At 33.5% G+C, this 22,926-nt stretch overlaps 1 protein-coding gene across 2 annotated transcripts in view; it reads left to right on the top strand.

Moving 5' to 3' along the window:
• The window catches only part of NDST4 (N-deacetylase and N-sulfotransferase 4), a 280,730-nt gene that overhangs the window by 13,938 nt on the left and 243,866 nt on the right, over nucleotides 1–22,926 (top strand). Inside the window, exon 2 of one of the 2 annotated variants that reach the window (XM_003798172.2) lies at nucleotides 17,667–18,889. In XM_003798172.2, coding sequence (XP_003798220.1) covers nucleotides 17,912–18,889 — 978 coding nt within the window. In that variant the 5' untranslated portion in view covers nucleotides 17,667–17,911. Of the gene's footprint in view, nucleotides 1–17,666; nucleotides 18,890–22,926 lie in introns of those variants that run through there. The other variant, XM_023518192.1, reaches the window with a different exon arrangement.

Below are 22,926 nucleotides of genomic sequence, written 5' to 3'. Positions count from 1 at the left end.
ACTGTCACACTGTCTTCCAAAGTAACTGCATCACTTTTCATTCACATCAACAATGAATGGGCTTCCTGTGCTTTGGTGTCCCCTCTAACATGTGGCGCTGCCAAGTGTTCTGCGTTTTCGTACTTCTCTTAGAGGTGTCATGGTATCTCCCTGCCATTTTATTCATAATTCGCTAGGAAAATATGGCATGAAGTATCTTCTCATGGGCTTATTGGGAATCTTTATATTTCCTTTGGTGAGGTGTCTGGTGAGGTCTTTTGTTACTTTTAAATGGGATTGTTTTCTTACTATTGAACTTTAAGTATTCTTTGTGTGTTTGGGTAACATCATTTACCTGATATGCCTCTTGCAAATATTTTCTCCCAGTTTGTAGCTTGTCATCTTTCTCTTAACAGTTTCTTCCACAAAGTAAAAATTCTCTTCTTTTAATGATTTGAATGATGCCCAATTTATCAATTATTTCATTTACATATTATTCCTTGGGTATTGTGTTTAAAATGTCATCAGCAAACCCAAAGTGATTAACCTGGTCTCCTACATAAATTTTAAAGTTAAAGAAAATATCAGGTAATCAGATTTGATTTCATTTAAATTTGAAACACCCATTAGATTTCAAAGGTAGTTGAATATATATATATATGGTAAATGATTTAGCTGGATATGTATTGTGGAGTCATCTTACAGATAGCATTTAAACTAAGATTATCAATAATATTTTAATATCCATGACACTAGATGAGATCACCAAAGAAGGAAATACAGAGTAAAGGTCAAAAAATTTCATTAGAAAGTCATAGAAAAACACTAAATGTATGATTTCCTAGAAACTGAGTAAAGATAGTGTCTATGTTTGAATGGATGATCAGTGGTATAAAATGCTGCTTATAGGTACAGTAAGATAAAGAGAGAGAATTGATAATTGGATTTCACAAAATGAAGGTCATTGGTGACATTTATAAGAAAAATGAAGTGGAGAGGGTAAGCCTGATTACAACAGGCTCCAGAGAAAATTGGACGTAGCATTTCAAAGAGTGATGCTGTAGAGAGGAAAGAAATAAAATGATAGATTATAGGGTAAGAGAATTATGATAGAAATAAAAGAATGTTTGCATGCTATTATAAATATTTCACTAAAAATTAAAACATGGCTATATGAGATAGAGCATTGAAGCAATAGCATCCATGAGGAGGTGATCAATGCATTAGAATTAGTGCACAAGTAAAGGGTTGTCTTTAGCTAGAATAGATAATTCACCCAAAAGAGAACATACCCTCATGTTAGTAAGTGCAGGTGTGGGTGCTTATGGAATTTCTCTTCTGAAATAAAATTCTTGTCATTATATTCGCTATGAAAAAGAAGATAGGATCATCAGGTGAGGGTGATGAAAAATAAGTTAAAAGTTTTAATATACCCTGGAACCCACTCTTAAACATTCTAATTAAATAGACTGGATAGTAGCCTAGGAATTGACATTTCTTCAAACTCCTTGGGTGTTTCTGGGCAGGTCGTCTTTTGATTACACTTTAAGAAGCAGCACATTCAGAATTATTCTTCTCTGCCCAGAAAAGTCTGCCTTTAGCCGACAGTACTTACATATACTTGTTGCTGTAAATTTTCTCACTGAATTCTCCCTGCTTATCAAATGTATACCCTTCCTTTAATGTCCCCATCTAGCCATCTTTCTCTCTGAAGCTCCCTTGACCGCCCTGCACTGAGTCCTTCTCTTAATATACAGCATTGCCATTACTGATTATTCACACCTGACCTTGACTCTGGGCATATATCTATAGGATTGCCCACCTTGTCTTTCCCATATTGGAAATTGCTTTTCTCCCACTTGAATCATACACTAATGTCTGCAGACCATTCTCTCCACCCCCATCACCCTGGCTGATGGAAAGTGCCGTGGTATGAGTAAGGGGCCAGTCCATACCAACCAGACTTCTTTCCTGAAGCCCAGGAAGGAATTAGCTGCTCTCTGCAGCTAGGAAAACCAGATTTTTAGAAGCCACAAATGTTTCCCATACATAGAGGAAGCTGGCCTACAGGTAAACAGGTAAACATGATAAAAACCAAAAAAGAATGAAGCAGAGGCACTCTCTGGGGTCACTGACTCGTCTTTGCTGAAGCCCAGCTGCATCTCTCACTTCCCAAGACTTGGATGTTCAACACTCCCATGGATCACATGGGCCATTCTCAAAAAAAAAACCCTCATTTTCTGACTGAGCCACTTTGAATTGTATTGTTTCCACTTAAAATTAAGAGTTGTCAAACTGTTAGGTTATAACTCTCAACTCTATGTGTGTGCCCCTCAATGTGACTGTCAGTTCCACAGGGCTTTTCCCACTGCTCTGCCTCCAATTTCCTTCTCAACCAACAGCAAAATAGCAAAATATTTACTGCACTTCTTTCCATGGAAACTACTCTGATAAGGTCATCATAGTTTTGTAGACATTTATTTCCTTAATTTCTGAGCATCTCTGTTTGTACTTTTGCCTATAAACACACTCTAAGTTCTGTATGTCGATTGGTGAAACGTGGGAATCAGTCTTGACATCTCTTGTCTGTTGTACTTCCTGATCTTATCCAAGATCATACATTGTATTTCCTAAATATTTCTGCCACTTATTAGCTTTAGGATTGGACAATCTGACCTTTATTATTTCCTTATCAGTAAAATGGGAATGTAAATAGTACTACCTCATGGGATTGTTTCAGGGCCTGGATAGAAGACCATATTAAAAGCATTAGAACAATGACTGACACAATATAAGTACGGCTATAAGTGTTTGTAATTATATCAATTGCGGAGTTTACACAGATAAACAGATAATGCTGTAATTCAGGTTTATGCCTTCTTTGCCCTGAATCACGACAAATTCCTAAGCATTTCCTATCTGTAAACTTTGGTCCACACAAAGACTAATTTCAAGTTTATTCATCAAAAGAGATTTAGAACTCAATTAAAACTCAAATATTGACTTCACTTAAAGAATATATACTTTTTCATGTATTTTATTTTACTTTATTTTATTTTTATTGATTTACCATAGTTGCACATATTTGGGAGATATCTGTGATATTTTAATACCTGTATATAATTTATTGTATATATCAAAACAACTGGAAGAATTGTAAAGTTTGCAACATGAAGAAAAGATAAATGTTGAGGTGAGGGAATATCCAAATTTTGACTTTAAATGTTTGTTTTATCAGTCTCTGTAACTGATATTCCAAATTTACCCAGATAAATTAAATTAGCTATTTAAAAATCACTAAGAAAACACTGATGAGAGGCTGAAGTTGAATAATGATATATAAATAAAATAGATCAATAAATAATATAGTAATTTCCAAACCAAAAAACATAAAAGTTTTAATATGGAGGAAAATATATGAAATAATTATTTAGAAGAAATAGTTAATGAACTAAAAAAAAAAAATAAAAGATTACCAGCAAGAATTAAAGTTTCCTTTAAGGCTGTTGATCAAGAATTTAAGTCAGTTTGGTGATGCTGTGTCCATCTTCAGAGGACAGATTTGGTGGAATATGGGATTTAATCAGTGTTGTTATTTAGACAATGGTACATCAAGAAATGAAGAGAGAGAAAGGGGATTTGATAGAATATATTATATAAAGAATATATTTGATTATGGAATTTAAACTGAGTTAGGAGAGTTGTGACACTGTAAAAGAGACAGAATGCATAGTGAAAAGATAAATGGACTGAACATTCTATGATGTGAGAAGATTGCTGAAATGGAGATAATAGGTGGAGAAGACATCAGAGATTGTGATAGCAAAATGTATGAAATCAATATTATGAATCACTTATAGTTACATGGTTCTTAGTTATAATGAACAGACCCAGCACATATGCTGGTAACAGTGGTGAGAAGAAATACACAGCCTTCAAGAGAAGACTTAAAATCTTAACGTATAGAGAAGGATCATGTATTTGGATTTATATGGTTATCTTTATTATTAACAATTAGTAAATTAGCAGTTTCTTCAAACAATGAAAGGTTTTCAAAAAATAAGACTTTTAAAACTGAAGAGGTTTAATCCAGGCATAGGTTGATGACCGCTATAAGGAAAATAGGTAGGTGCTTTGATCTAACAAGATAAAAAGTTCAAGGACTAAGGGATTAGGAAAGGAGAATAGAATTGACAATAAGTCAGAAGGACATTATGCCACCCTCCTGATCCAATAAAGAGACCTGGGAGAGAAAATATAGTAGAGAGCTCTCAGGGCAGAACCAGGGTTCAGTGAGAGCTAGAAAGTTGAAAGAGAAATAATTTTTTGGATAATTAACTATGTATTCTGATAAACACAGTGAAATATTTCAAGAAATAGAGAGAGTAGTTAATGAGATCACAAAAGCATTATTTAGGTGTATTCAAAAAGTCCATGGAGTCCTGTCTTTTAATACTGATATAGGTGGGGATAAAGCGGATGACAAGAGAACATGTGAAGATACCTGTGGGATGTGTTAAGTCCTGAGAGGCCCAAAGCCCATAGCAATGATCCTGTTCTAAGAGTTGGATGGAGGCATGCAAAGAGGGGCATGGATTCTTGGCAGACAACTGTCTCTGCCATAATATTGGGGACACTGATTTATTTTCTAAAATTCAACTAATCTTATAATCCATCACTACTATCATATATTAGTTTTCTAGGACTACATAACCAAAAGTTGAATGGCTTATTCAATAGAAATTTATTGTCTCACTGTTCTGGAGGCTAAAAATCTAAAATCAAAGTACCAAGAAGGCAGGGACATCCCGTGAAGGTGCTAGGGAAGGATTTGGTCTAGGCCTCTCTCCTGGCTTCTACATGTCATGCTGATTTCACCAGAAATCATGGTACTCAGTTAAGGTCAATGGACTTCCTTCCCAGAAAATACAAGGGTTTTTGAACACATTTACTTCATTGTTTTTCTCTTATTAATGTTATGCTATTCTTCTTATTTATTTCAATTCTATTTAGGTTTATGTTTGATCCCTTGAAAATTATTACCATTTTCTAAACTTAAGTTCATTTACATTAAATCACATTTTACCAGTTTATTTTATCTTTACTTACATCCAAAAACTTGAACACTCTTTTTATGTTTGAGAAATGCATGATCTTACAAATGTCCACATCAATACAGATATTAAAGTACTTCTTCCCAAGCCTCCCTCACAACTAGCTCATGAACCTTTGGAAGTGTCTAATCTGATATATCCTTACCCAACATTAAATCAGAAGCTACTGAGGTGAAGAAGGAAGAAGTGAGTCCAAAGAAAGTGCCTTATTGGTTAGGATTTTTCATCTATATCCATATTCCAGGGGTATAACTTGAAGTACCCCCCCAACTCTTAAAATTGGTAGCAATAATTTGGTCTATGGTCAACCTATTGGTGTAATAGTTGGTCTATGGTCATTTCTCAAAATAGACTTTTATGATTTCTGTGTGTTGTGCCTGTGGCCTTAATCGTAATTTGAGTACAATGATGTGACTGAATATAATTAAGAACAATTTTTTGGATTTCGTTTTGTACTCACCTTGATGTTTCTATTCCAATTATAGTTTGCATCTTTATCATAGTGTTATTCACACTCATTTATGACAAATTCTGTGATAGTTATTGAAAAAGATTTCTTAGTCTCTAAAAATACTTTCCTTTGGACAAATTTTTCATGACTAATGTAGGGGAAAGCAACTTTGGAGAAGAACTAAAGCATGAATAAAATAAAGTCTGTTATACTTTGTGCATTTTACTGAGAATTATTAATTTGAGGATATTTAATTGTAAACACAACCCCCTAACTATCAATTATCTTTCAAATCACCTGCAAAACATCTGCATATGAACAGGTATTGCTACAGGTTCTTGGGTAAATGATAAATTATACGGGGAGCACATAGTGTTATGACTTTAAGATATAACTATGAGGAGTAGAAATTGATATCCAGGAAGGCTCTTTTGCAAATAAATCATAATGTCATTTGAAATTGAAATTATAAGCACAATTTTAGGTAATTTCAAATATTTCTTAAGTTTTATATTTCCATCTCATAACTGAGAAATGGGGTACATCATGGTATACACATTTCTCTTTTGTATATATCTTATTATTCATTTAATGTTAATTCTCTGCTCTTAAGATATTTAAAATAATTATCTAAGGAATTCAAAGTTTTAGAAATCATGACATTTTTTGCAAATGAAATTATCACAAAGACCTGTTTGCATGATAGAGAAATGTGGAACTGAAAGGTAAATCTCTTTTGCAACAAGAATGTATATTGTTGTATTTAGTGAAGAAATAAAATAAATAGATCCGAAAGCAATGGTCATTTGGAAGCAACAGGTAGAAAAATTGTTTGCTTTTCATATCTGAAATATAAGTGTTCTACTGTTTTCCTTTCGGGGAAAAAAAAAAGATTTAGATCTTAAAGGGTCACACCCACTAGCAAAGTATTAACAGCCCTGTCGTTTTATTTATTCCTCCCTTGTGCACAGTAAGAACAACTGTGTGAAGAGCCAGGCTAAAAACGCAGAAAGACAATTTTAGAATTAGGCAACCACACGAACTTCATAAATTTGGCCGATCATTACAAAAATGGGGAACAGAACTGATTTAAATGAATTTGGTGTGAAATTTCACGTTAAGACAGAGACACTGTTCTTTTCCTGCTATCCACAGCATGAGGCTCATCCTGGGCTCTGTGTTACCTGTACTCTCGGGACTTATCCGGGTAACACGTTCTTTTGTTTGTAATCTGTCAACGGACAACAGGTGCTTTTGGTCTAATTTCGCTAGAACATGTCGCCCTCTAGTGTTACAAAAAGCGACCGAAAGGATGTTTAGAAGAAATAAACATTTTGAAAAGCAAATGTTCTATTTTTTTCTCCCAAATAAATGTGATATATTAATAGTTAGGTTATTGTTTACTAATCCTAGAAAAAAAATGGAAACATCACATCAGCGATGTTTTTATAGCCTGTGTTATTTAAAAACCTGTTTTCATAGCCTATGTTATAAAAAATGTTAATGGATGGGGATGAAGTATTTTAGTATTTTACCTTTTAATAATATCAATTACACTTTTTTCATTACGGTTTTGGGTATTTTACAACTTTAGAAGTGATAACTTATTTATAATACATTATATCCTATCGTTACTTTGGCTTTTTTTAAATAAAAAAAAATCTGTAAATACTATTTTTTGAGCTGTTAAAAAAGAACATAACTGGAGAATTGGTCACCCAACAGGCAAAGGTAACTTTATGGGCCAGTTGCAGCCATGTTCTGCCCCTAGTAAAAAATATATTCATTTCTCTAAAATACAAGATAAATGATGGGTGAAAAATTCATTAGAAAATGTGTTCTAGATAATGAGTAAAAAATTAATGATTGATATTGAAAGAGCAATATATTTATCACTGTATTCATCAAATGATAAGCTAAGATCTGTCACATGAATTTCGGGATAATAATACTATATTGTACCCCCAAAATTAGTTAATAAGGTAGATCTCATTTTGTTTGCTTATCAAAATAAAAATAAATATAAATAAATAAATAAATTCCGAGAGAAAATATGCTGGTAATAATATAATACAAATTTCTCCAGAGGTTCAGTGCTTGTGAGTACAGTTGCGATCTGGTTAATACTCATAGACCACAAGGTATTGGCTCTTCCCTTCCCTTGTTATTCAATTGGTTTAGTACCCTTCACAGTCTCACCTTTGGTTGCTAATTGGGAAGTCCCAGCTTTCCTGCCCACCTCTACTCTCACTAAATGTGTCTTAACAAGGCCACGGCTGCAGTTATCCACAAGGGAAACACTAGTGTGTACCCAGAACTACAGTTTCCTAGTTTCCTACATCCCCAGGGCTCTGTGTGCACAGGGTCTTGAACACATTTTGAAAGTCAGTTCCGGCAAATGGATGGATGTGTGTTTGCCGGTCCCTGGAGATAAGTTGGTCAAAGACGCCAGGACCTGTATAGGTGACAGACAAAACTGAGGCTTTGGGGGTCCTGCCACTCATTTTACTCCAAGTATTTTATTTCTCTTTTCAACAAAGGATAAATATCTAATTGATGTATTTAAATAATTTTTTACACATATATCTTCTTACACATAAAATCTTCTGACAATTTGAACTCATCAGAAGCAATGACGCATATACTAGTTTAAATAAATTTACAGTTAATTTGATGCAATGGATTTTTCAGATTTTAAAAACTTGGACTTAAAATCTGAGATCATTGTTCCAGTAGAAATTATTGCAAACATTGTAACATGAAAAAATCAGTTTAACTCATTTACTCAAGATTTTTATGAATCTTCTGTGTGTATAATTTAGTATTGGGTTATACTTGATAGCAAGGAAAGTAGCGTATTTTGAAATAAGAATTTCTGTATACAGACTGGTATATTAAAAATATGCGCACAATCTTCGTGGGAAGGCACATACATCAGTTAAAATGCGAAAGCATTACAAAAAAGATAAGGACGATCTATTTATTGGAGATGCAAAGGAAGAAAGATTGCCAGGAATTGGCATGAATAGGAAAGGTTTATTCATGAGACTGCAGAATCTTAGCGTTTGAAGCAAATTTAAACTTACCAAACTAACTTCCTTTGACAATTCTCTACCTTCATTTTGTGTGCTTTTTAAAAAGATGATATGTGATTCTTGAAAAAATTCAAATGATATGGAAAGATAAAAAACAGAGATGATCACTCCTTTGGTGAACATCTTCCAAATCTTTCCTGATGATTGCGTACATGGAAACAGAAATACACACTGTTTTAAGCTTCTTCATTTTTCCAATTGAAATTGAAATTCAGACTTATTCTTCTCACAAGTTTCTAGCTAAACAGGATTTGAGTTGCACTTTAGGGTAGAGAAAGAAGGTGAATTTAATCAGGATATGTATAAGTTATTGTTTTGGCATAATTGCTTTGTGCATACATAACGTGTAGGAAGTCTACAAAGTGCTGAAGATTCATTTCTGAATAAATTACAGTTTCTGCCTTGATGGAAATCCATGAATAGTTACTCAAAAGAAATGTCTGTGATATAAACTGCACTATGAGGTCACAATGGAGATGCACTCACTAAACCAGCTTCTGCAAGGTCAGAGGTGACATTTTGAGGCATTTTTATTTAAGTTGAATATTTAAAAATTAGTGAGAGCTGGTCAGTGTTAGGGATAAAGGGCACAACCTTGGGCATTACAGAACCGCAAGTGTTTTATAGGTAATGTGCAAGAATAACAAGGTGAAAGAATTTTACAAGAGAAAACTCTTTCAAAAGTTTGACTTGGAAAGCTGAAGAGAAAGAAAAGGCAGGTGCTTGGATTGAGGCTAGAGATGAGTGTAATGGAGCATCTTAGAAAAATTGGGGTGAGTTAAACTTGTTAAGAAGATAATACCTGGAGTCTCAGACAAAAATCAGTACATGCCCAGCTCTTTAAAGTGAGGTTAGTGAGGCAGTGTTGGAGAGTAAAGCCATGAAGATGTACAAAGACTGTAGTTACCAAACAAAACACGCATAGATGCTGATTATGGTCAATCAGTAACAAATCATACACTGAGTTTTGAACCCAGTGCTCGGAAGACAGAAGATAAAGTTCTAGAAAACTTGTGAAGGCAAAAGGAAAAGACTGACTTTAGAAAGAGTCCCATTTTCGATGACTTCAGGAAGCAAGTAAGTACAGGGAGACTTCCACAGGTTTGGGGAACATGAGCGGAAGGGAGTCAGCTTGGGTCCCTGGATAATTCTGAGCCAATTCAATCCACACTTTCTGATTTGTTTGTAAGGTAGAATGTTGGGGTTTTAGGTAGTAGAGCTACCTGGCTTAGAATTCATTGAAATCCTCAAAATATAACAAATTAAGTGATGAAACAATGGATATAAGAATTTATTAATCATGTTTTCTTTTATTATAACTAGTTAATGTCATAATTTTAAGTGAAAAAAAGAGGTATTTTTAAACTACAGAAAAACAAATTACAAACAGAGAAAGGACGAAAGAGAGATTCTCATTAAAAAATACATCTTGCTTTGTTTTTCTTGGTTTTCAAATATTTTATAATCCCTCAGGTGCAAAATACACATAAGGTTTATTTAAAAGATATCAGTATGAGTTTTATAAAGATTTTCAAACTACCTTGTAGATGAGATAATTTGCAGAAAAAGTTTGCTTTGGAAAAAAATTGTTAATATAATAGATCTAAACAGGGAGCAAACCATGATATCTATTACAGTATTTCCTAAGTCACCATTTGTAGCTTCTATTGTTCATATGAAAAGGAAAGAAAATAGATAGAAAATGGAAACATTGTTACATGCATCATTCAGTTAATGAGAGCACTCCTCACATTAAATCCATTAGCACAAGCTTTATTTTATTTATTTAATTTTATGGTTTGGGATTCATTGATGGAACAAGGAATTAGGTTATACTGATTGTATTAAGGTCAAGTTCCTCTTATAATTGTGTCCCACCCTGAAAAGGCCTGCCATACACTGGAACCCCCCAGCCCCCTCTCACCTCCCCTCTCCCTGCTCCCTCATTCCTCCATCCCCCACCTTAAATTGATTTGAGCTTTTCTCTTCTGTGGGCATGTATTAGATGGTCTGCTGTCTTCATATTAGAATTGAGTACATTGGATTCTTGCCTCTCCATTCTTGTGATGCTTTATGAAGAAGAATGTGTTCCACCTCAATTAGCACAAGGTTTAAATCAATAACTTTGAAACCATTCACTGTCAGGGAAAAAAAAAGGAAAAGAGAGGGAAGGGAAAGGAGAGGACAGGAGGAGTGGAGAGGGGATAGATGGGAGGGAAGGGGGAGGGAAGGGCAAATGATCTAGAAATGGAAAGGAAATAGTAAATAAAAGAGAAGAAAGGAAGAACCTATTAAAACAAAAGAACTTGGGATCAAAAGAACTGTTCTGATGATAATATGAGGAACAGATGAATTTGCAGATGTACCTGGCAAAAAGTAGGCTCTTAGTAAAGGTTAATACATTTATTTATTAAAGGGGTGATGGATTACTGCCTTTACTTCTTACACAGGGGAATAAGTAGGAGGTAATCTAAGACTGAGTTAAATTTTAGATAACCTATCTGGTTCTACTTTCATTCTGAATGTTCCATTGTAAATAAATTGCACCCACGTTTCTACACCAAGAGACAGATTCACAGATTTATCCCAATGTCATCCCAAGGTCCTAAGGGAATTGTCTGGAATTCTGGAACCCACAGAGGAGATGTAATCACTCCAAAATTGTTGATTATATTTAATTCTGTTCTGAGACACAATTATTATTTTAGCAGTAGTAAGGATAAAATTCCATGATGAAATCTTAGCTATACAAATAAATACAGAGTTCCAAGCAATGATTACTAGCCCTCTCAACTTAGCTAAAGATAGCATTTCTATTACTATATCTAAATCTTCCGTGACAAACCAGAACAAGTGTCCATGAAGTAGCTTCCTTACTCTCAAAGTCCTCATGTTTTCTAATAAACAAGATGGATACACAGATACAGTGTTTACTGTTTGATTTTAATAAAAATGAACTCTCAGTTGTAAAAAATCATGTTATTTCTCTGCTTTAGCAAACAGAACACAAGAAAATGATAAGTGAGCACTATATATATATCTGCAGGAAATAGTGATAAAAGAAATCTGACATTTACTCTACTATTTACTGAGTTGCCTTGATAATCTTCGGAAGTGTGAATATAGCTGATAGCTCAAAGCTATGTGCCTACTATAATATCGTGTTACAATATAATATCACTTTAGTAATGTCATCATTATGTTGAAGATAACACTTTAAGGAGTTTGTACTGGTAAAATGCCTACTCTGAAGACTAAAGTAAATTTATATTATGTCACTGAAATCAAGAAAATAGGAAGCAAATATAAAAGTTAGGTAATAACCAACTGGTTATTTTCAGGGATAGAAAAGAACATTTTTTACAGTAAATCATAAAATAAGCATACTACTTTGGTTAAATATAATATCTACTCATTACTTAGTACCTTCATTTTGGAAAATAAAAAAAGACTCGTGTAGGTACGGTAGCTGTGGAAAATAATATCACGACATTATTTGTGATATTGTGATGAAGCTGAAAGCAGTTCCGTAAGGCCAAACCTTCATTGAATCAGTATTGGACATTTTCAGAAAACACCCAGAATTATAAGAGACTGAATTTATCTTTAGCTAAAACCTCTGTGATATTTATCATCCTCTTAGACCCAGATTAAATGATTTGGATTAGTGGTACTTTTTTTTTTTTTTTGGAGACAGAGTCTCACTTGTTGCCCTTAGTAGAGTGCCATGGCATCATAGCTCACAGCAACCTCAAACTCCTGGGCTCAGGCAATTCTCTTGCCTCAGCCTCCTGAGTAGCTGGGACCATAGGCATCCATCATAACACCCAGCTATTTTTAGAGATGGGATCTCAGTCTTGCTCAGGCCGATTTCCAACCCATGAGCTCAGGCAATCCACCCACCTCTGCCTCCCAGAGTGCTGGGATTACAGACGTGAGCCACCGCACCTGGCCTAAAGTGTGCCTTCTTGAACAGTGTTTCCTTGAACACTTTTGACCATGACTAAAAATAAAAATTAATGTTATACTGAGACCCAAATATACACACACATGCCATAACTAACTAAAGCAGTGGTTCTCAACCTTCCCAATGCCATGACCCTTTAATATAGTTCTTCATGTTGTGATGACCCCTAATCATAAAATTATTTTTATTGCTACTTCATAACTGTAATTTTGCTCCTGTTATGAATCATAATGTAAATATCTCATATGAAGGATGTATTTAGGTGACCCCTGTGAAAGGGTCATGCCACCCCCAAATGAGTCACAACCCATAGTTTGAGAACTGCTGAACTTAAGTTTTATAAACCTTCACTGTACTACCTTTACTGTATATAAAGTATGATGATATTTCTATGTTAGTCTACTTTATATCCCTGTTATAATTTGAAAAAGAGTATTTACTCTCTTAAAATATGGCTTTAAATTTTGAAATTCAAGGGAGTGTTGGTGCAGTTTAGTTGCATGAACAAATGGTTAAATATTTATGTAACAATTTTAATTAAAAAGTACTGTTTCATTAATATACAATATGAGATAATACTTTTTCAGGTACCTAAAAGCAAACAAAAAATTCTTGAACCATGTAGAAATAAAGTACTTAATAAAATGTTTTCTTCTAGGTGTCATGAGAGGTGAAAGCTGATTGAATTATAAATTATTAAGTCACCCAGACTTAACACAGCATCTGTAAGATGATTCAATTGACCTCTACAGTTTCACCATATGTGGTAGATATTTCTACCTTTGAGTATCTGAACTTTTAAAATGAAAGTAAAATTTGCTAATATGTAGTTAAATTATGCAATTATTCTTCCTGCTAAGTGTTTGGCTTTTTTTTTTTTTCAACAACAGAACTGGTGGAAGATAAAACCCCAGCGTTATAAATTATTGGTAATGTGATCTTAGTCCCTTTCTTAAATCCTCTAAATTGTGATTTATTCATCTTAAAAACAGTCTAATAATGAGTAAAAAGAACAATAAATGCAAAGAATGTAGCCTAATTACTAGCAAGTATTCGGCGCTCATTAAATGCTGGGAAATATGGGAAATACTGTTCTTTCTTTTTAAATTTCAGCTGAACTTTAATGAACTTCATTGGTGAGCTATATAGCTTATTGGATGGTATTGAACAAAGAAGCATTCACACATATATTCAGTGTGATTTCATGTCTAGCTTTCTTCTGAATTTGTCTTTCCAAAAAGTAGCAGTAACTATTTCAGTGCCTGTAATTGGTTTGTTTTTTACTGTCTCTGTTCCTAAACATGTGGAAAATGGGCTTTATAAACTAAATTTTAGAGAACCTCTAAACAGATTTTGAAAATAAATCCATGAATGATTTAAAAGCAGATATGCCAGCAATAATATCTTTATGTCATCTAATCTTAAAAGAGCGTAAAAGATTCTGAGAGATATTTATTTCACTACTGAGGTGATGACCCACATTTGAAAGCGGTGGAGGTAAAGATAAGAACCCGAATGAGAACAAGGAAGGCACCTCTACAAAGCCTTCTTTTTTCTTCCCAAAGTCTACACAGAGGTCATGCAGCCCACATTTTGAGACAGGTCATCATGAAAAATAATGAGTAGATCTCCCTTTTCAAATGTTTAACATTAGATTTCTTAGAACACGTGAAAGTCAGATTTAGAATTGGGACCAACACCAATTTAACGTTGTGTTGTGGTTAAGAAATATTAGCTTTTCACACATGCAATTTACTCAGGAATCCATGTCCTTGTCTGCTCATTCCATAATGAAAGGCTGACATTACAATGTAAGGGGGACAGTGGGAAAAGAAAGCTCTTGTATGTCTCTGTTTGATGCTAACTGGTCTCAGGTTCACCCTGCAGAGGACACAGGATTAAGATAAAATAAAAATGGTAGTGTGTTGCCTTAGAATCCTTGAGAACACATGAACATGTTATACTTTGGGTGTGGCATCTTATTGTCTTCATCATTATTCTGAAATGAATTTCCTTAGTGAGTTATTTAACAATTGTGTCTTTTGAAAAATAATCCTAATTGTATTATTTTACTTACGTTGACAATGGAAATTCTAATTGGCCTCCCTACTCCTGGTTGGTCTCCCTACTCCTGTCCCCTGACTTGCACAACCCCAGGTCCACTATTCAAACAAATCACAGACTGCATCTCTTTGGCATCCCAAACAATGTTGCCACTAACGCCTATCTCAGGTGTGGGGTATAAGTCAACATTGATGATATATCATATTTTATGGTCCAGGCTTCCACACTTCCACTTCCTTTTTTGTAAGGAAAGAGGAAATGGGAAGCTTGAATGTGAAGGATAACTTCATTAGTTAAATCGACACATTGAAACACACGTATCTACCATGTGGTAATATGTATCTATCATTCTTCCAACGCTGAACAGATTAATGTTAAATAAATGTCACATTTAAATTTTATTTATCCTTTGGGCTGGCAGATTCTAGTCCCATATGCTTTTAAAATTCTTTCTAATTATTACATATTAAGATGAGCTATTCTAATATGCAAAACTGACATCTCATCTTTTGCACATTTAAAAATGAAAATCATGTTTTTTATGTGAGAAAAGATAAAGGTTTGACAAAATACCTACTTGTCATACATTCAGTTTCTATTCAAATCTCTTGATTAAATTTGTTCTTAATACACGAAACAACCCTCCAAAGTATGTGGATTAAATAGATTTCTGCTCTGGTTGGGCCATTTCATGTGGGGATGGAGGCAGGATGGGTCTGATTCTGTGTTTGCACAAATGGATTTTTAAATCAATTACATGAGCTTGGAGAAGTCTAGGAATGGAATTAATAAAAATCGGAGAAGCTCCTTTAACAAATTCCAAGTATCTTTCAATTTCAATATTCTATACATACACACATATACTGAATATATATTTTTTAATTTTGTAAATTTACTTTTTATTGAGGTAAATTATACATATATAATTTGTGAACTTTACCAGTTTGAGGTGTACAGTTCACAGATAAGAAATACATTTATTTATTTATTTGAGATAGAGTCTCAAGCTGTGATAATAAATACATTTATATTCATTTTTCTTGTTCATTCCCTCCTGTATATTTTAATTTGATTTTTATTTGAAAAATGTATCCATAAACATTTTCAAACATACACAAAATTAGAAGGTAATAGTAGGTATTATTGGTTAATATATTTTACAACAAACCAGAGTCTTTTTACTGTTATATTTCATTTCTTTCTAGTAAAATGCAATTCAATTTTTTCAAAGGAGCCAACTTTTGAGATACTTGAAAGCCTATGTTAAACAATTTCATTTGAAAACAGAGCATCAGTAAGCTGTAACATGTGAAATTAATTCCCTTTTTAAATGAATATGAAATCACTGGGAGATTTTTCATATTGGTACAATGTGTTTCACAGAGGAAAATTCAAGCCCATTGATATTATTTGGGATAAAAAGGTTTAAAATACTTGGTAGAAATTTTTAAATCCCAGCTTTTCAACTCTTGAGAATCTTTTAAAAATATTTTTCAAACCCTAAGATAAAAAATAAATATCATTACAACTTAATTAAATTTTATTTAATTACTTGGGAAACCATTATTTCAAAACTTAGAAATATAAAAGAAAGCAATGACTTAATATTGTAATGTTTGATCTTTTAATCTAACAATTTGTCATCAATAATCATTAATCATTCAGAACTTCCAATTAAAAATATGAAATACAAAGCTCAAGAAATACCTACAGTCTGATATGTCATTCATTAAAAAACATGATAATTCAAATCTCCATGATGTAATGTGTCAAGTGTATGTATCTCAAATATAATCACAAATTGATACATGGCCTGTTTTGGATGTTTTCCTATGGATATTACTTGGGCAAACTGGGAAATGGAGGAAAAATTTTAAAATATTCTAACAGTTTTAGGGGAAAAGAAAGAAATTTTAAATTTTAGTGATGGTAAAAATTAAAAATTAGAGGCATCTATACAAAGAAAAACACCTGATAATAATGAAAAATTATGTCTAATTGTGATGAAACAGTTTGGGAAACCTTTTTTTTTTTTTTTTTTAATGCTTTCTGTATTTTACTTTTAAACTAAAAAAAGTGATAGGGAAATAGAATGTGTATTGTAAAAAGTTTAACATTGAAAAACTTTTAATCCTGATTACTAGATTAGGCTAAATTAAGGAATGCATTTTAAAAAAAAGTGAAAGTTTTCCTTCTCCTCTAGACCTCCTGGCCCGTTCCCTTGGAGGGATCTGAGAACGCTGGATTCTGCTTTCTTTCTTTTGCTCAAAGCCTCTCACTTTGCCTCTAAGAGTGAAGAATCCTGTCTATGGGGATTGTTATGCTAAAGAAGGACACACCGGACTCTCTGTAAATCCAGATAAAATAGTATATTAGTAAAGACAACCACGATTCCTATGAATTTAAGACAAAATTATTCACTCAGCCTGGCATTCCAGAGACATAAGCAAATACTTATGAGCATGTTCCACTGCTCCAAACCCCACATGAATGTGTACAAGGTTTCCCAGTTCTGTACTGTACTGCAATTTTTATGGTAATTAATATTCTACACTAAAGCATTCTATTTTTTTATTAAGTTATATATACATAGATCATGAATACATTTATGCATTCATGGGATTCAATGTGTTGATTATTTGAACACATTACAGTGCTTACATCCTACTAAACATACTTTTCTATGCCTTTTTTTTTAAAGTGACTAGTTGAAAATGCTCTCAAAATGAGTATTATGTACATATATGGATGTTGAGGCAAAATCAAATAGGATTCTGTATTTTTAAGGTCCTCAAAAATTCTACTATACTCTTAAGTAGTAAAATCTAGATTGTAAACCTCTGGCTACTAGTATTTTTGCATATTAGCACAGTAGAGTTATCTTTGAGATCTATGATTTTAGATATCAGAAGACATTAATAAGACACGTGTGTATATTAGACTTACACGTATTTATGTTTCCGTTTTTTAGTTATTACATTTCTCCTCTTTTTCAGATTATGCTTACAGGGTTCCCCAGCAATTTGTGGTATCGTCCACGTTCAAAATCTCTTCAACTTGCGCCCTCCTGGTCCGCTTCATTCCAGCTTTAACTCACTTGTGATCCCTTCAAGCATTTTACATGATTTGCAATGGTTACATGAACTTTGGGGAAGTGATGTTTGCAACATCTCATACTTTATTCACCATGGCACTTTAGAAAAAGAAATTGGAAAGAGCTTTCCAAGCATTCTTTTAAAAAATGAATCTTATTGTGAAGCTTCGGAGAAGTTTTCGAACACTGATTGTTCTCTTAGCTACCTTTTGCTTAGTGAGCATTGTTGTTTCTGCCTATTTCCTCTATTCTGGCTACAAACAGGAAATGACCCTTATTGAGACCACTGCAGAAGCGGAGTGTGCTGATGTCAAAATTCTACCGTATCGGTCAATGGAGCTGAAAACAGTTAAACCCATCGATACATCCAAAACCGACCCTACCGTCCTGCTCTTTGTGGAGAGCCAATACTCTCAACTTGGCCAAGATATCATAGCCATTTTGGAGTCCAGCCGATTTCACTACCAGATGGTCATTGCCCCTGGCAAGGGAGACATACCTCCTCTCACGGACAATGGCAAAGGGAAATATACTTTAGTAATTTATGAAAATATTCTGAAGTACATCAGCATGGACTCCTGGAATCGAGAACTTTTAGAAAAATACTGTGTGGAATACAGTGTTAGTATCATCGGTTTTCATAAAGCCAACGAGAACAGCTTACTAAGTACACAATTGAAAGGATTCCCACTAAACCTTTTCAATAATCTAGCTCTCAAGGACTGTTTTGTCAACCCTCAGTCTCGTTTGCTGCATATTACCAAAGCACCCAAGGTTGAGAAAGGCCCTCTTCCTGGGGAAGACTGGACTGTTTTCCAGTATAATCATTCAACATACCAGCCTGTCCTTTTAACTGAATTACAGACAGAAAAAGCCCTTTCATCTTTGTCTAGCAAAACACTTTTTGCAACAGTGATTCAGGATCTGGGTCTTCATGATGGAATTCAGCGAGTTCTGTTTGGTAACAACTTGAACTTTTGGTTACACAAACTCATCTTCATAGATGCCATCTCCTTCTTGTCAGGGAAGAGGCTGACATTGTCCTTGGACAGATACATCCTTGTGGACATCGATGATATATTTGTTGGAAAGGAAGGAACAAGGATGAATGTTAAAGACGTGAAGGTAAGAACATTTATGAATACGTCACAATTGCGTTTCTTTATGTGGTATTGATAAAATAGAATTTTGAATATTGTAGCCTCTTAACATTTCAAGATACAGTAGGTTTAAAATACAGTAGCTTTGGGAAAAAATATATTGAACTAAGCCTCAACCTTTCTAAACATATACATACGAACACCCCAGATACTTCAGAATGGGACAGAGCTCCAATATCCCAAGGAATAATTAAACTTAATGTTTTTGTTTCTTTTTAAGCTTGACCTGTCCCCTCTAGAACTCCCAAGAATATGCCCCCCACCCATTCTAACAATTGTTGTAGTTTGTAGCAGTGAGAATAATGTAGTTACAGAAGTCTATTTTTGGACCGATCACCTTCAAAAGTTGGGTTTGAATATTGTGGTTAAAATACAAGATGGAGAAGCCACCCAAGCATAGTATTTACTTGTACGAAATGTTCAAACATTTGTAAACATAGACATTTAAAAAAATAGTTTTATAAGGAATATGGTAGTGGACTTGTCTTAGACAGTTTCCATTATTATCTCTATTATTATTTTATCATATTATCTTGGGTACCACGTAGCAGTGTTACTGGTGATACTTCTCGGTTATGAACAATTGACTGAATATCTATTTCATAATGTGATGGCTGTTAAATAAAGACAAAGCCAAATACCTTATACTAGATTAGTAGGTAATTCTGAGAATAATTCTTTCTAAAATCTTAATTGAGCATTCTCACATGATTTCGTCACTTGTGCCTTCTTCATCCTATATGTAATTAAATTCATCTTATAAATAAGAACAAAAATAATATGACACAAGTTAGAATTTAAAGGAACCTAAGATTGCTAAAATCTTGCCATCATTTTTGATCTTCTTTTATTAAGCTATTTTTTCCTGCAAAGATGAAACTTGGATGCGACTTAAAATAAAAGCTTTTCTCCCCATCCTAAGACCTGTGACCACCGTAATACATGATTGAAAGCAGTAAAATGAGATCACTTTTAAAAAATCTTCAAAGTACATGTGATCCAGGGAAATCTGTTTTTAATGAGCTACTGAATGGAGCACGGCTTGACTGTGACCCGAATACTTCACCTGGAGAACGTTACAAAGCCATTAAGGGACCTCAGTTGAGCACTGTCTAATATTGTCTTCCATTTTTCTCTCTTACTTTTTGGTGTTTACCTCCTATTCCTTTTACTCAGTGCAAATATTAGTATCATTTTAGTTTTAAAACCATAAACTTTAAAAAAGAGGCCATGTGCTTCAAATTGTTCTCTGACAGGTTGGTTCCATTCCTGAAACCCTCAAATGAATGTATTTTTTAAAATTCCAGGATAAGGGAGACTATGAATTTGAAAGTTCTTCATAACTCTAAATGAAAGGGACCAGCTCAAATCCAATTATTTTACTTCTCCTCAGTAGAAAAACAAATTGCTATTTACCCCTTCTCATATTCAAAGGTCACTGATCTCTTATGTGGCATAACCCCAAACAAGATAAGACAATACTGAAATTGAACCTAAGCTTCAGTAACATCACATGTGAAGAGGGAATCACAAAGGTTGTGTGTATAGATATGCATCAGGGGCGTATATATAATTATTAACTATATATTAAGTATTATATAATATTCTAGTATACACACATGTTCATTTAACTGTTTTTTTTTATTGTTTGGGATTCATTGAGAGTATTAAGTATAATTTTGAAGAAAATATTCTTAATTTCCAAAAATAAAAGAGGTACAAGTTGGTTTTTTTTTTTAATGTAGATAAATTATGTCATGCTGAATTCAGAGCTTTCAGTATACCTGTAACCAGAACAGTGTACATTTTATTTGATAGGTAGATTTTTATCCCTCGCCCTCCCCCCACTTAGTTTCCAACATCCATTGCTCTTCTCCATGGCCATATATATCTTCCATTTAGCTCCTGTTTGTAAGTTAGAAGATGTGGTCTTTGTTTCTCATCCCTGAGATACTTCACTCAGGATAATGGTCTCTAGTTCCTTCTAAGTTGCTGCAAAATACATTATTTCATTCCTTATATGGCTGAGTAGTACTCCACCATGTGTGAGTGTGTGTGTGTGCATGTATGTGTGTATTTACTCCATATTCTCTTTATCCACTTATAAGTTGATGAACATTTAAGTTAATTCCACATCTTTGCTATTGTGAATTGTGCTACAATAAACATTCAGCACAGATGTCTTTTTTTATAAAACGACTTGTTTTACTTTGGGCAGATACCCAATAGTGGGATTGCTGTATTAAATGGTAGACCTGCTTTTAGTTCTTTGAGGACTCTCCACATGACTTTCCATGGGAGTTGTACAAGTTTACTTTCCAACCGACTGTCTAAACATTCCCTTTTTAGTGCAACGGGGCCAAAATCTATTGTTTTTTGACTTTTTAATAATTAGATTCTGATAAGTGTCAGGTGGTATCTCACTGTGGTTTTAATTTGTATTCCCTGATGATTAGTAATATTGAACATTTTTTCATATGGTTATTGGCCACTCGTCTATCTTCTTTTGAAAAGGGTCTGTTCAAAGTGGCAAGCTCACTTTGTGATGGAGTTGTTTCTTTCTTGCAGTTTCTGAATATTAGCCTTTTTTTTGATGTATAGTGTGTAAATATTTTCTTTCATTTTGTAGATTGTCTATTTACTCCGTTGATTATTTCCTTTACTATGAAAAAAATTTCTATTTTAAGTATCATTTATTTTTTGTTATTGTAGATGTATTTTCTTTTGGAGTCATAAATATTCTTTACCTAGTCCAATGTATAACAGAGTTTTTCCTACATATTCTTCTAGAATTTCTTGTTGTTGTTGTTTATTTCAGGTCTTACATTTAAGTCTTCATCTTGAGTTAATTTTTATATGAAGACATTAGAATCCAGTTGCATTATTTTGTATGTAGTTATCCAGTTTTCCCAGCAACTTTTATTGAGTAGTGCAGATTTTCTCCACTATCTTTTTTCTCTGCTTTGTCAAGAATCAGTTGCTTATAGCTATATTATTTTATTTCTGGATTCTCTATTCTGTTCCATTTGTGTAAGTGTCTACCTCTAAACCAGTACCATGTTGTTTGGTTGCTGTAACCTTGTAGTAGATTTCAAAGTCTGATAATGTATTATTTTCAAATTTGTTCATTTTGCTTAGAATTGATTGGCTATTTGTGTAATTTTTGGTTTAATGTGAAGTTTAAGGTTTTTTGTTGTTTTGGGGTTTTTTTGTAGATTCATGAGAAATGAGAATGTCTCTCTTTTGTCTTAGTCTAACCACAAGTTTGTCCAGTATGTTTTTTTTTCAATTAACTAGCTTTTGTTTCATTGATCTTTTCTGTTATTTTATTCGTCACTATTTATTTATACTCTGGTTATTAATATTTCTTTTTTTCTACTAACTTTGTGATTCGTTTGCTGAGGTTTCTTCTTTCTAGTTACTTGAGCCAGAACAACTTGAGGTTGTTTATTTGATATCGTTCTGCTTCATTAATGCAGGTATTTATTATACTTAGAACTTCTTTTACTTCATCCCCAAAGTTTTGGTATGTTGTGTTTCTATTATTTGTCTGAAAGTTTTGTTAAAATCAACCTTTCAATTTCTTTGCCACGTTGTTTAGAAGCATGTTTTTGTTCCCATGTGCTTGTGAATTTTACAAATGATTTGTTATTGATTTTTAGCTTTATATTATGGATTCAGAATAAATACTTTATATGATTTTAATCTACTTAAATTTTCTAAAGCATGTCTTATGGGTTAACATATGATCTATTCTGGAGCCAGCTCTGTATGTGCTTGAGAAGAATGAAATTTTATATTTTACTGTCATTAGATGGATTGTTCTGTATGTCTATTAGATCCATTTTGTCCAAAATATTGTTCAACTCTGTTCCTCATTGATTTTCTGTATGGATAATCTTTCCACTATTGAAAGTAGAATATTGAATTGCTCTACTATTATTTTTTATAGTCTAGCTATTCATTCAGATCTATTAATATATACTTTATACGTGTGTGTGT

Source organism: Otolemur garnettii, unplaced genomic scaffold, assembly GCF_000181295.1.
Source record: "Otolemur garnettii isolate 467f Iridium unplaced genomic scaffold, OtoGar3 scaffold00129, whole genome shotgun sequence".
Taxonomy (NCBI): domain Eukaryota; kingdom Metazoa; phylum Chordata; class Mammalia; order Primates; family Galagidae; genus Otolemur; species Otolemur garnettii.
This window is presented reverse-complemented; position numbering and strand designations above follow the sequence as displayed.